General features: G+C 38.6%; 1 protein-coding gene across 2 annotated transcripts in view; it reads right to left on the bottom strand.

Moving 5' to 3' along the window:
- Nucleotides 1-10773, bottom strand: part of STXBP5L (syntaxin binding protein 5L) — a 423473-nt gene extending 412700 nt beyond the window's left edge. The window contains exons 1-2 of one of the 2 annotated variants that reach the window (XM_069070001.1): nt 10631-10773; nt 9463-9660 (exon numbers count right to left, since the gene is read on the bottom strand). In XM_069070001.1, coding sequence (XP_068926102.1) covers nt 9463-9651 — 189 coding nt within the window. In that variant the 5' untranslated portion in view covers nt 9652-9660; nt 10631-10773. Of the gene's footprint in view, nt 1-9462; nt 9661-10630 lie in introns of those variants that run through there. The other variant, XM_069070002.1, reaches the window with a different exon arrangement.
- Nucleotides 10774-12415: the final 1642 nt, after the last annotated feature.

The following is a 12415-nucleotide window of genomic DNA, read 5'->3' as shown; positions in this document are numbered from 1 at the left end:
GATACCAATAACAGTAGGGAATATGACCTCCAGATAAGTCCAGGAATCTATGAATAAATATCGCAACACAAAAGAAAATACATCAGTACCTGATGAGGCAGAGGACCTTCTGGATTCCTAAGAGAATAGAACCATAGCAAGAGATTCCTGAATGGCTTAAAAGAGAAATAGGAATAGTGAAAGCAGAATTTATGTTCTGTACAAACAAATAATTGACTGAACAGAAAATTTTGAATCAGAAATAATTGGCTAATCAGAAAAATTTGAATCCACAATGGCAAGTCTCGCCAAAGAAAGAAAAGAGAAAATAACTTATTGGGAATAGAAATACATAGAAATGAAGCATAATCTGGAAGGGCAGAAGCAGAAAACAATAATGCTAAAAGAAAGATGATCTCCATACAAGCATATTTATCTCCATATTAATCCCAAAGACAGGATACATAGAGACAACTTGAGGATTATAGGTATCCCCAAATAATACAAATCAAAAACATAAACCCCATAATGTAAGGAAAAAATACAAGAAAACTGCCTGGAATCCTTGATTACAAAAAAACAAAGTGTCAATTAAAAGACTCTATAGGGAAGGGAACAAGCATTTATACAGTGCCTACTATGTGCCAGACGCTATGCTAAGTACTTCACAAATATTATCTCATTTGATCCTCACAATAACACTTCAATATAGGTGCTGTTCTTATCCATATTTAACAGTTGATGAAACTGAGGTAAACAGAAGTTGAGTGACTTGCCCAGGATCACACATCTAATACATGTTTCAGGTTGAATTTGAACTCGTCTCCCTGACTCCAGGCTCAACGCTCTGCCTTCAGGAAAGAAAACAAACAAATTGATTCTACAAACTCCAAAACATATAATGGTGAAATTTAACAATTCCAATGACAAATAACAAATTCTGCAATCAACCAAGAAAAAGACCTTCAGATATAAAGGAGAAAGACATTTGAATAACACAAGATTATTCTGCACCCAAGAAGCCCCAGGAAGGAATGGAAGGGCAAAGGAGTTAAGACACACCCCGGGGAACATGCCCTACAAACCTGAGCTGAAACCATCAATGAACCAAATATGGGTGTTCAATGAAAAGAGGCACCCAGAAAAAAAAAACAGACCTGAACAATCAATTGCCTTTCAAACACCCTGAACAACAAAAATATAATATAAACAAATACAGCAATCCAAGACTAAAAAAAGAACAACAAAATAACAACAAAGAAGCTGTTAAGTAACTTCTCTGTCATCATTTCCATTTGCTTCCTGCAAATGAAAATGATGGTAAAGAAACAAACTTGAAACAACTTGGACTAAACCTTATACCACCCTGACTGCAGATGAATCAGAGGTTTTGTGCAACTAAATAACATAGTAAGAGGGTCCATAAAAGGAGAGAGCAGAGGAAGAAGACAGAAGAGAATATGCAATATACCCTAATCTAGTAAAAGATTAGAACTAAAGAAAAAATAACTCCTGTAGTCTTTCAGAAAGAAGAGTGCTGGGGCGGCCAGGTAGCACAGCGAGTAAGAGCACCGGCTCCAGTGTTGAGAAGACCTGGAGATCGAATCCCGGGCTCAGACACTTAGCACCCACCCAGAAACACCTGGCCGTGTAACCTTGAGCAAGTTACTTAACCCCGATTGCTTAGGGGCGGCCAGGTGGCCGGCTCCAGTGTCGGGATGACCTGGATCAAATCCGGGCTCAGATACTCAGCACCACACCCAGAAATAATAACTGGCCGTGTAACCTTGAGCAAGTTACTTAACCCCAATTTCTTTAAAAAAAGAGAGAAAGAAAGAAGAGTGCCTACAAGAGTGTGGAGATAAAGGGAAAGACTGAAACAGCAAGAAAGAAAGGGGAAAATCTTGTTTCAGTGATGAGAGGGTGTCCCATTGACGAACACTCTCATGAAGAAAGAGAGCTATTCTATAGAAAGAGATGGAGACTTTACAATAGGTACAATCTGTAATGATTTAGTGCTTAGAGAGACCACTCAAGATGCCTCAGGAAAAGAATAATCAGAGCTCCTGGGGGTAGCGAACAACCACGAGAGTGGAAGAGCAGGAATAGGGGTGGGAGTAGGGGTGGAGAATGGGGGTGAGGGGGTTATGGCAAATGGTAAGAAAATTACCATGAGGAAAGCAATGGTTAATAATGAACTGTAATATAAGAAACAAAGGAAAACTCCTACAATGAGGCAATATCCTTTTATTACCTATAGGAATTGATATTTCTAAGATGAGGCAGAAAAGAAAAAGGGGAAAGGGGGGAAGGAGTCAGGGGTTAAGATCTGCAAGGCAAAAATAACATGGGAACTGTTTAGAAGAGGGAACTCAACATAGGCACCTTAAAAGCTTTATTTTAATGAGGATTATAGACTAAAGAAAGACAGTAAGTTTAAAGGAATGAATCAAAAGTCTAGAAAAAAAACAAAAAGGGCATGATCACGAATAGAATGAAGGGCAAGAAATCCTTTTTTCAAAAGTATATAACATTATTTCCATTTAAAATCTTCCCAAATGTAACAAACTAGAAACAAACTACTCCTCAGAAACTCATGAATTTCTTTCCAAACTGTCATAGAACTTAGAAGAAAAAAAATCACTATATAGTAAAAGAGACAGCGCTGTACAGTGGATAGAGAGCAAGCCTCAGAGCCAGGAAGGCTGGGTTCAAGTCTTGCCTTGACATATACTGGCTATATGACCTGCAGTGTGTCACTTAACTTCTCAATGCTCTAGGCAATTCTCTAAGACCAGAAGACATCAACATGCATTGATAGAGGGAGTTTCCTCACCTGGGAGGAAACTATAGTTCTCTATAGTAAAGAAATAAAAGGTTTATTAGTCTTTATCTTCCATATAGTGTAATAAACATACAATAGCTTTTTTGAACCCCATCAAAAATTTACATTTTTATTCTAAAAATACCCAGATGATTCCTGACTATTCCACATACTTGTCATTTTACAAGAACACTGCAGTAACTTCAAAATTAACAGAAATTATCAATTAGGCTAGATAAGATGCCATGTCTTGGTGCTAGACTTTCACATCACTTGTCAGATTTCTATGACATAATCCATTAACAACACACCAAAAAAAATGTTTACCAGAAGCAAATTAAAAGTTGTCTTTCTTAAATACACCATAAAATCAATTAACTAAAACATTAAATACTTTCACTTAATATAGGCAAGTCATTTAACATCTCTAGGCTCAAATTCCTAATCTATAAAATGAGGGGGCTGAATTAGATGATCTCAGAGGTCCCTAATAGCTCTAAATCTATGACTCTGTTTCTGTATAGCCCAAAATCGTTTTAAATCTTTTATATAACCTAGTTTCCTTATTTTTAATACAAACTGGTATACCTATGTAATAAAAAGAAATAATCATTTTTCTTTAAAATCTTAACAAGTAAATCTCTTGTCACCTGCAATTTTGCTGATAAGAACAACAGCTACAAAAAATGTTTTGCTTTGATTCTACTAAGTTATCTGGGAATAGTTTACATTTAAATTATGGCTTGAAAGGAAGAAAATAGTTTTAAGTTAATAAGTATAATATCATTTGAAAGACAAACTTGCAAAAAGGCTGCTCTTTTCTCTAGATCTCCACAAATTACTCAGTTGCACTAAAAATCTACAAATAAATATCAATGAGTTAATTGTCTGAAACTTAAGAGCATTTTATGTTCTTTGCTTTTCTGTAAATTCTTTAAAGATGGTTTCTATTTTTGGTTTCCTAAAATGTATCAGCTGATTTAGCAGAAAGCAATACAAATGTACATTAGCTTCACCTGTGTAGATATAAATTCAGCACTTTATTTAAATATAATGGAAACAGTGTGTTACATACATTTTAAGTTTTATTTCTCAAATATTAAACAATCAAGAAAATAGTGTTCCTACTACCAAAGTCTTTTTGCAAACAGCTACTTGATTTTGACATTTCAGTGTCATTTTCTTTTTCTCTGGAAAAAGTCCAAAGTATTCCTTTTAAAGCTTACAGCAGTACTGCTATTTGAAACCTTTAAAGAATAGAGTTCTTAAGTTATTACTGATATACTAATATCTGGATGGTTTTACAAGACTATAATCAGTGGTATCAGCCCATATGGAAGTAAAATTCTGGACCTAATTCAACAATTTCAGATTGCTACATCTTCAAATGGAGACAAGAGGTCTTTAGATATGAAACAATAGTATCAAGAAATAAAAATTTGGCTTTACCACTAATTGAAATAGTTTATATTCAGACGGAATTTAAAATTATGTTAGGATTAAGTCAGCCTCATTTTGAGGGTAATAAAAATGACAGATAATATTATATAAATTAAGACTCTAAGAACCAAAGAAATTCCATGCTATAACAGAACAATTACACATACAGTCAAGAAGTCTAACAGTGGCACCCAATGGCCTTTTGCAGTAGAATATGATTGCTGTCCAGTCAACCACAGAAATCTAACAATATCAGTCAAAAGTATTTGTTGAGCACCTACTATGTGCCAGGCACTACGCCAAGAACTGGGAATACAAAGAGAGAGAAAACACAACCCCTGCTCACATGGAGATCACAATCTAAAACTTCCCTAGATTTCCTTAATAACTCAGAATGGAAATAATAATCTATGATTTATCTATGATCATAGAATTTAGAGATGAAAATTAACTTAGAGATCATCTAGTCCAAATCCCTTATTTTAAAGATAAGGAAACTGAGATGCCCCCCCCCAAAAAGGTAAGTGATTTATTCAAATCCACACAAGCAGCAGAGTTTAGAGTAAAGCCCTGGTTTTCTGACTCTAAATGCTGCCTCCATTTAATCCCTACTTTGAATTTATTTATTTTTTAGCCCACACTACTCTTGAAATAATAAAGCTCATAAAATTTCCTACCCAATATTTTAAGTGATATTGATTTTATGTGTAATTAAATTCCCCTCTCATCCCTGGACATTCCAGACTAACATATTCTGCTTTAAAGCTTTTTCATATAGAATTTTATTTCCTTACTCATTTTAGCTTCCCTTCTCTGACAGCCACAGTCACAAACATCTTTCTTAAAGTGTGCTGATCAGAACTGCATGCCCTCCTCCAGCTACAAACAAAATATGGTTTTGTATAAGCCTTGTTAAAGGCTGACTGGCCTTCTTGATTTAAGAACGTGGTCTACCAATACTGTTCTTCGGACCTAACACCACCAATAAGAAACAACGTTCTTATAGTTAGTTAGGCAAAGAGACTAGAAATTTGACAACCAATAAACATCCTGTCCGATCTGGCTTTTGTTTCTGGTTCCAGAAATTATTTCAATTTGGACAGTCCTGATAATTCCTAACTCTAGCTCTCAATTGGTACCTTACACATAGGTTTGAAGAGTAATTTATTGTTCCTTAGAAGAATAAAGCCTTCAGTAACTGGAGCTTCTCTCCTGACAGGGAGAGAATAATTATTTCTGTTTTGTTTCCAAAACCCTTCTTAAGAATGTCTTACATTTTTCCAACCTTTTTGATCACAGACCCACATGGGTCAACAGGGAAGAGCCTACAAGGCAATGCTCTATCCATAACAAACCCACATTCTTACTCATTGTGTGACAATTCAGTTTTTTCAAAGGGAAAGAAATCTTTTATTACAGAATTTTGCCAAAAATGTTTTGAAAGAGTAAATAAGTTATGATCACTACTTCTCCTTTATCTGCTAATATAATTCTGCAAAGCAGTCTGATAAATAAAGAATTTATCCTTATGGAATCTATCCTTGATTCTATAAGCTTACTGGTGCAGAGATCAGACATGACAGTCTGTTGTAGTTTGCTGGATCTCTATGGAGCCTTTGTTATAGATGGGAATCATGCTGGCTTTGTACCAGTCCCCTGGCATAATGACTATGTGTAACAACAGCTTATGCATTTTGGCTAACAGTTCTAAAATTTCACCCCATCAGTTTATTCAAAACTTTTGGGAGGATGCCATCAGATTCTGGTGATTTATGTCCAGTTTGTCAATTTTTATGTCTAGAACATCCTGTACGCTTACCACTATTGATCTGATATCTCTGAACTTTTTTTTCCAAAAAAATATTTGGAAATAATCTTCCTAATATCTGAGGCCTAAAATAAGGAACTAATTTAGTCTTTCTACAATTTCTCTTTTTAATTCCCATAGGATTTTTATATATCACAATCAGCAAGTAGTTCCACTGATAGTCTAGCTAGCTTCTTCCTTTTCCATGATATGAAAGTAATTTCATGTCATTACTTTTGTAGTCCCTTCTCAAGTACTGCTTACATTCTTTCAGTATTATTAATTTGTGGCTTGCTCCCAATCTGCCATACTATGTGGTCTTCCTTGTCTTTGTCCTAAATCTGACAGTCTTCACATATTGTTCAAATAAGCCTTCAGGCTTTAAAGAGGTCTTATACTCTTAAAATTATTTCTATTTTTACTAAATCATGTCAATACTATATCCTAATTCTCCATTTCTATGGAAACAGTTTATTACAGTGGACAGAGAACTGAACATTTGAATTTTACTCCTTTCCCAGCCACTAGGCAGATGACCTTGGACAAATCACTGTCTAATCTTTCAATTTTCTCATTTTTAAGTGGGAATAATATTAGCTGCCCTATCTACCTCACAGAGTTGTTATGAGGATTTAATGAGATAATATAGGTAAGAGCACTCTGAAAATGACAAAGCACTATACAAATGTAAAGTATTACTATTAAAAGTGAATAATTGCAGGATGATTCTTTGGTGTGCCATCTCCATCACAATGCTGAATTTAATTGTGTTGTGAACAAGATCATATTGTGTTGAATCAAAAGCCCTTCCTGTTACTAGTTCCTCTCCACTCCTTGGGCATAGGTCTAATATATTTTTCCTTCTTGTGATCTCTAAAGTTATCTGTGCTAGGGAAAGATCATTTGCTTTATGAGGAAAACCTATTATCTTCTCAATTGGTATTCTACCAATATAAGACAGGATAAGTAAAGAATTAGGCTAACCAAAGTCTGCCTTTATTAATAACTGGCCTCATTTTAAAGCTTCCCTAATCTCATCAAATCACAGAATATTAGCACTAGAAGGGACCTCAGAGGGGTATGGTAGAAAGAGCTCTGGACGTAGAGATAAGAGAGCTAGGTTCAAATCCCAGTTCTGACACATAGTAGCTTTATGACTATAGGTAGATCCCTTAAATTCTTTTGAGTCTCAGTTTCTTCTTACATAAATTGGATATAATTTTGCCTATACAGGAGTTGTTTTGAGCCAAGTCCTTTGGAACCATTACAGTGCCATGTAAATATTAGATTATTATCTATTCTAATCCACCCATCCCATTTTACAGATGAGAAAACTGAAGCCCAGAGAAGGGACACAGTGATTTAGTAACAGAATAGGTAAGGACTGGAATCTAGATCATCTGCCTCAAACAAGTACTGTTTCTACTATCACATCTATAATTCCCTTTGGTATTTCCATTTTTAGTCACATTTCCATGGTCAGGGAGGCTATCTATTACCACATTTTTATCATCTAAGTAGGGAAATTATTGACCCAGAGGTTCTATAGTACTTACTTTCTTTGTCCAGTAAGACTTTGCCACCTTATATGATACTTACATCTCCTTGCTTTATAATACTTCAGCTAGAATTTTTTTTTAATGTGACAGTACTACGCTCTACTGGCTATCTTTCTTCTAGCAAACTGAGATGCCAATTTTGTAAATTGCTGTCAAGTATTTTCAGTCATCATTTTATTTGAAACTATCACTAACTATAAGAATTGTTTTAGTCTTCCTTTTTGGTCACTTTGAATACTTGTTAGAAGTTCAAACAAACAGGCATATTACTTTGTCATCCCTCTCTTGCCTTCTTCATGTACCACCTTTCCCTGAGTGTTTATTTGAAGCCTTTTCTACTACCTTTTAAATGTTAGAAGCCTGAATGCATTTTAGTATAACCCATCCTTCCTATACAAACAGGTTCCTACAATTCTTGAAAAAGCTTAAGCCTACTTCCTTCTTCCACTCAAACTTTGGAAGCCTCTGTGGCAAACTAGAATTTCAGATAACAGAAATCATGAACATCAGTCAGTTGCTCAGAAATAAAATCTGGCCACCAAGAACTCCCTAAAAAATTCCTCAGTTTTAGTTGGCAACAACCACCATTAGTTCCTTCCCTGTCCTGATAGCCTGTCTATTTCATATTAACTACAAGAGCATTACAATATACATATTCCATAGGGAGAAAAGAGAATTAAACCTAAGTGTTTAATTTTACTTAATTCTTAAAGCACTTGCTATTATAAATTTAAGTTAAATTTTGATGTTTTAATAACTAGATATTTAATTCCATTGTTATATTACTTTTGGGAATTGGAGAGTAGGGCAATTCCTGAAGCTCATATTATTCATTTGATATGAATAATTTTGAAAATTTCTTGTGTGGTACTAAATTTAGTAGTTTCTATTTAAAAGTTGGTCGTTTTTTTTTTCTAAAAAGTACCACAAAAATGAAATCTCATTACTAAACTTGTATGTGTTTACTTTAAAATATTTCATATTGTGGGTGTTAAATATCTTTATAAAATAACTTTTCACATAAGTGATATTTATTTGTATGCATCTATATTAGGTTTTGGGGGTTTTTAAGTCATTCCTGAGTTATCCTTATTCCAAAGGTTGCTACAAAGTGTACTATTAGTTTGTTTGGGAAATTTTAAATAATGTTTAATATAGCAGTAACATTTGTTGCTTCAATTCCTCTTTTCACTCCCCCAAAGTCGTTTTTGCTACTTATAAAATCTCCTTATTAGTTCAAATCCAAACTACTATTACCAAAACTATCTCCCTGACAATCCAGAAGATTTTGCATTGTATAGTACTTATAAGTACTGTGCTAATGGCATGTACTCACTTATTTTAGAAGGTAAATGATTGGTTTAACAAAAATTAAAATTTTAAAAGGACTAATAGAATCTTTGTTAAGTATATCAATACTGATAATATGAAATCAATAATAGCATTTCAAAAGATGTAATCACTTACTTAGAATATTAAATCAAAATACAAGCAAGTTCTCAAGCTTCCATAAATGGGACTACTGGGACTATTTTTACCTCGGTTTACTACCTTTTTTCATTCCAGGCTGCCTCTTTTATTTTTTTTTTTAGTTGTCCAATATCTTTTTCTAGGTTATCTTTAAAAGGTTATTCCTGTTTGCTGGTTTTCCTTATTCACAAACTACCACTGTTACTTTAGTCGATGCTGATATTGATATCCTCAAATATCCTCATTAATTCACTGTGCCGCTCTGCACCAGACTCCCTCATGCTGGCATCTCAACGGTTCCTAATCTCTAATGAATACTTCTGGTTTGTTTACAATTCGAACAGAAAGAAAAACAGACCTGGCACCCAACAGCAAAAGCTTACCTTGCAAATTTGGAAGTAGTCCGAAGTTAGGGTTTCCTGTATCTCTTCTCTGAGAACCCCTGCAGTCCCTCCAGGCTGGATAGAACCACCTCCAGTACCGCTGCCACTGTTACCGCTACTGCTGCTGCCACTGCCAGGGGATGAGGCAGTTAAACCATCCAAAACTTTGCGGAAATTAAACTTCTTCATTTTTAGATACTGCTTGTCAAAAATTTGAAGGGGGGGGGGGAGAATAAAGTGAAAATACACTTAATTACATGTGGCTAAAAAGTGTCTCCCTTTTCCCTAAGCAAGGCAGAAGTCGGTGCCCCCCCCCTTTTTTTTGGTCAACATGAGACATAACTGGCTGAAAAATACAAAGCCTTCATTTTGTCCAATTTCAATCCTGAAAATGGCCTCAAAAACAAAAGCAAAGTAAAACTCCCAGAGCAGCAAGAGCAAAACCTTTCACATCTGACCACCCCAATGCTTTACCCGGAGCTGTAGCTACGCTTTTAAAAGAGCCAAGGTAAAAATAAAAGGCAGTGTCATCATCGTCATTAGCATTATATCATCGGGATTATACAATCAAATCAGAGTCCAACAGAGCAGGGGAGTCCTTGTTGCCTCTCTAGAAAAGATTCGGGGTTGCTTTTTCAAGGCTCCAGGGCAAATTATTGTATTTGCACGAAAAAATCTATTTGGGGGGCGGAGGAGGAAAGGGGGTATATCGTATCCACGCCCCCGCCCCGTCTACCACCCTCCCATCTCTCTTTACCCACCCCCTCCAAGAGAAAGCACCCCCAAACTGCAGCCCCCCCAGCGGCAGCAGCACCTAACCCCCCTCTCTCTCCCCGGTCGTGCCGCCTCCTCCCCCGCCTCTGCTCCCGCAGCCGCTGGCCGGCCGTGCGGAGCGCGCTGCCCCAGCAGTGGCGGCTGCTCCCCGGGGCCCTCGGCGGCGGCCGCAGCCCCCCCACCCTCCTCCTCCCGCGGCTGCCGCCGCCGCCGCCGCCGGTCCTCGCGGGTCCCCAGGGGGCCTCCGCCTCGAGCCCGTTCCCTGGAGATACGGGGCCTCGCGCCCGCGCACCCGGACAGGTGTGCAGCTAGCCCCACGGGGCTGGGGGCGAAAGCGGGGGGCGAGGAAACAAGGGGAGCGGGAGCGACCCCTCGGATCAAGCCCGGCAAGCACCTTCCTCGGACGACGCTGCCTAGCCCGGGGGTCCGGGGGAGGGGGCGCCCCGAGGGAAAGGGGGGCGGGGAGCGTCCGGTGCGGTCCCGGCTACCCCCCCTCTGGTGGCTGCTTCGGGGTCCGGTCCGTCTGTCAGTCCCTCCCTCCCCTCCTTCCCTGCGCCGGCCGCTCTCCGAGGTACTAACAGAAACAGCAGCAGCCACAGCTCCGCCCTCCCCGCCGTGGGAGGTGAAATAAGCCCCGCCCTTGGCCCCGCCCCTCCCGCACAGCCCCAAGCCAGGAGGCGCCGACGCCATTGCGACGGGGAGGCGGGAAGTTGCCCCGAGGAGGGTAAGGGGCTCGTGGATCGGCCTTCGGCCCAATAGCAGATAATCTGCTGGGCCAAGGGGACCGTAGTCGACCGGCTCCTAGGCGCTTTGGGGAATGGCGGAAAAGGAGGACCAATGACAAGATGGGGCGGGAGGATATCGCAGAAAAGTGCTTGGCGGCCTACTTCGATTGGGCTAAATGTTTGATTGACGGCCAAGCCGACCGGTGGCTATTTGAAGAGGGCGTTGAGGACTTTTAATTGGCGCTACCTGTTGAGGGACGGAAGAGCGGATCAATAGAATGCTTGAGAGTGGGAGCTCTTAGCGCTAGATAGAGTCCTTGCTCTTTGGAGCTAAGCTGTGGGGAAGCAGTGCCGCGCGAATGCTTAGTGCTGGGGCTCGTCCTAAGCAATGTCGTGCAACAGTATCCACGTTTGGCTTTGCCACCTCCCTGGTGACCCTCTGTCCCTCTTCCACCCTCCCAGCTTGGACATAAGAAGGGATTTAACTAAGAATTACTTAAGGCTTGCCCTCCTAGAGATATTCCCTGTTTAAGAGAACAATATAGCACCAGAAGTAGAAAGGGTCATAAAGACAATCTAGTCCTATTTCCTGATGAATAAACTGAGAACCCGAAAGAGACCTTAGGTCACACAATTAATGGCCAAATGAAATGGAGGAGGAAATGACAAACTTTGCCAAGGAAACCTCAAATGCGGCAGTGAAGAGTCGGACGCGACTGAAACGACTCAACCACAACAAGTAGGTAACAACTAGTAAGTATCTGAGGCCAGGTTTGACCTTATGTCTTCCTGACTCCACGCCCAGCGCTCTAACTGCCCATAACTAATGAATGGCAGAGGCTGCATTAGAACCCAGGTCTTTCTGAATCCTAATCATACCACAGCCAACTTAGTCTCCAAAAGGTGAAATGCTATGCCCTATGGAAACACTTAGTGGGGAAACATTAAGGGGTTAAGAGAAGTTTGTTCAGAGACCCTCAAATCATATCACTGGTTATACTAGAGCCATGACAGAGAATTAGGAAAGAGAAAGGAAAAAGGGAAGAAAAAAAAGGAGAGAGGAATTTTTTTCCCCTAAGGATTTAATAATAAAATGAGGAGATCTTGGCATCATGAAACAAAGAAAAGAAGAAAACTTGCTTTAAGTTTCCAGGATCATGCATATGAAATTACTTCTGTTTCTTTACATACTGTGTGTATATATATATATATATATATATATATATGTATGTATGTATGTATGTATATATATGTATGTATGTATGTATGTTTAGCTGGATAGCTAATCTGTGTGGGTATTCCCTCTTCTGGAGTGGTTTGAAGCACAAGCTTTTCAAACCTTTTCATCCTGTGCAGTTTCCATTCATGTATTTCTTAGATCCTACTTTAAAAGATCCATTCAAAGTGACAGAAGCCTTTCTCTGTTTCTTTTAATACCTTAAGGAGACCACAGT

Source organism: Petaurus breviceps, unplaced genomic scaffold, assembly GCF_028583685.1.
Source record: "Petaurus breviceps papuanus isolate PSGF00001 unplaced genomic scaffold, PetGlider_PUasm1.0 90792, whole genome shotgun sequence".
Classification (NCBI taxonomy): Eukaryota; Metazoa; Chordata; class Mammalia; order Diprotodontia; family Petauridae; genus Petaurus; species Petaurus breviceps.
The sequence above is the reverse complement of the archived record's forward strand: the minus strand, read 5'-3'. Positions and strand labels throughout refer to the sequence as shown.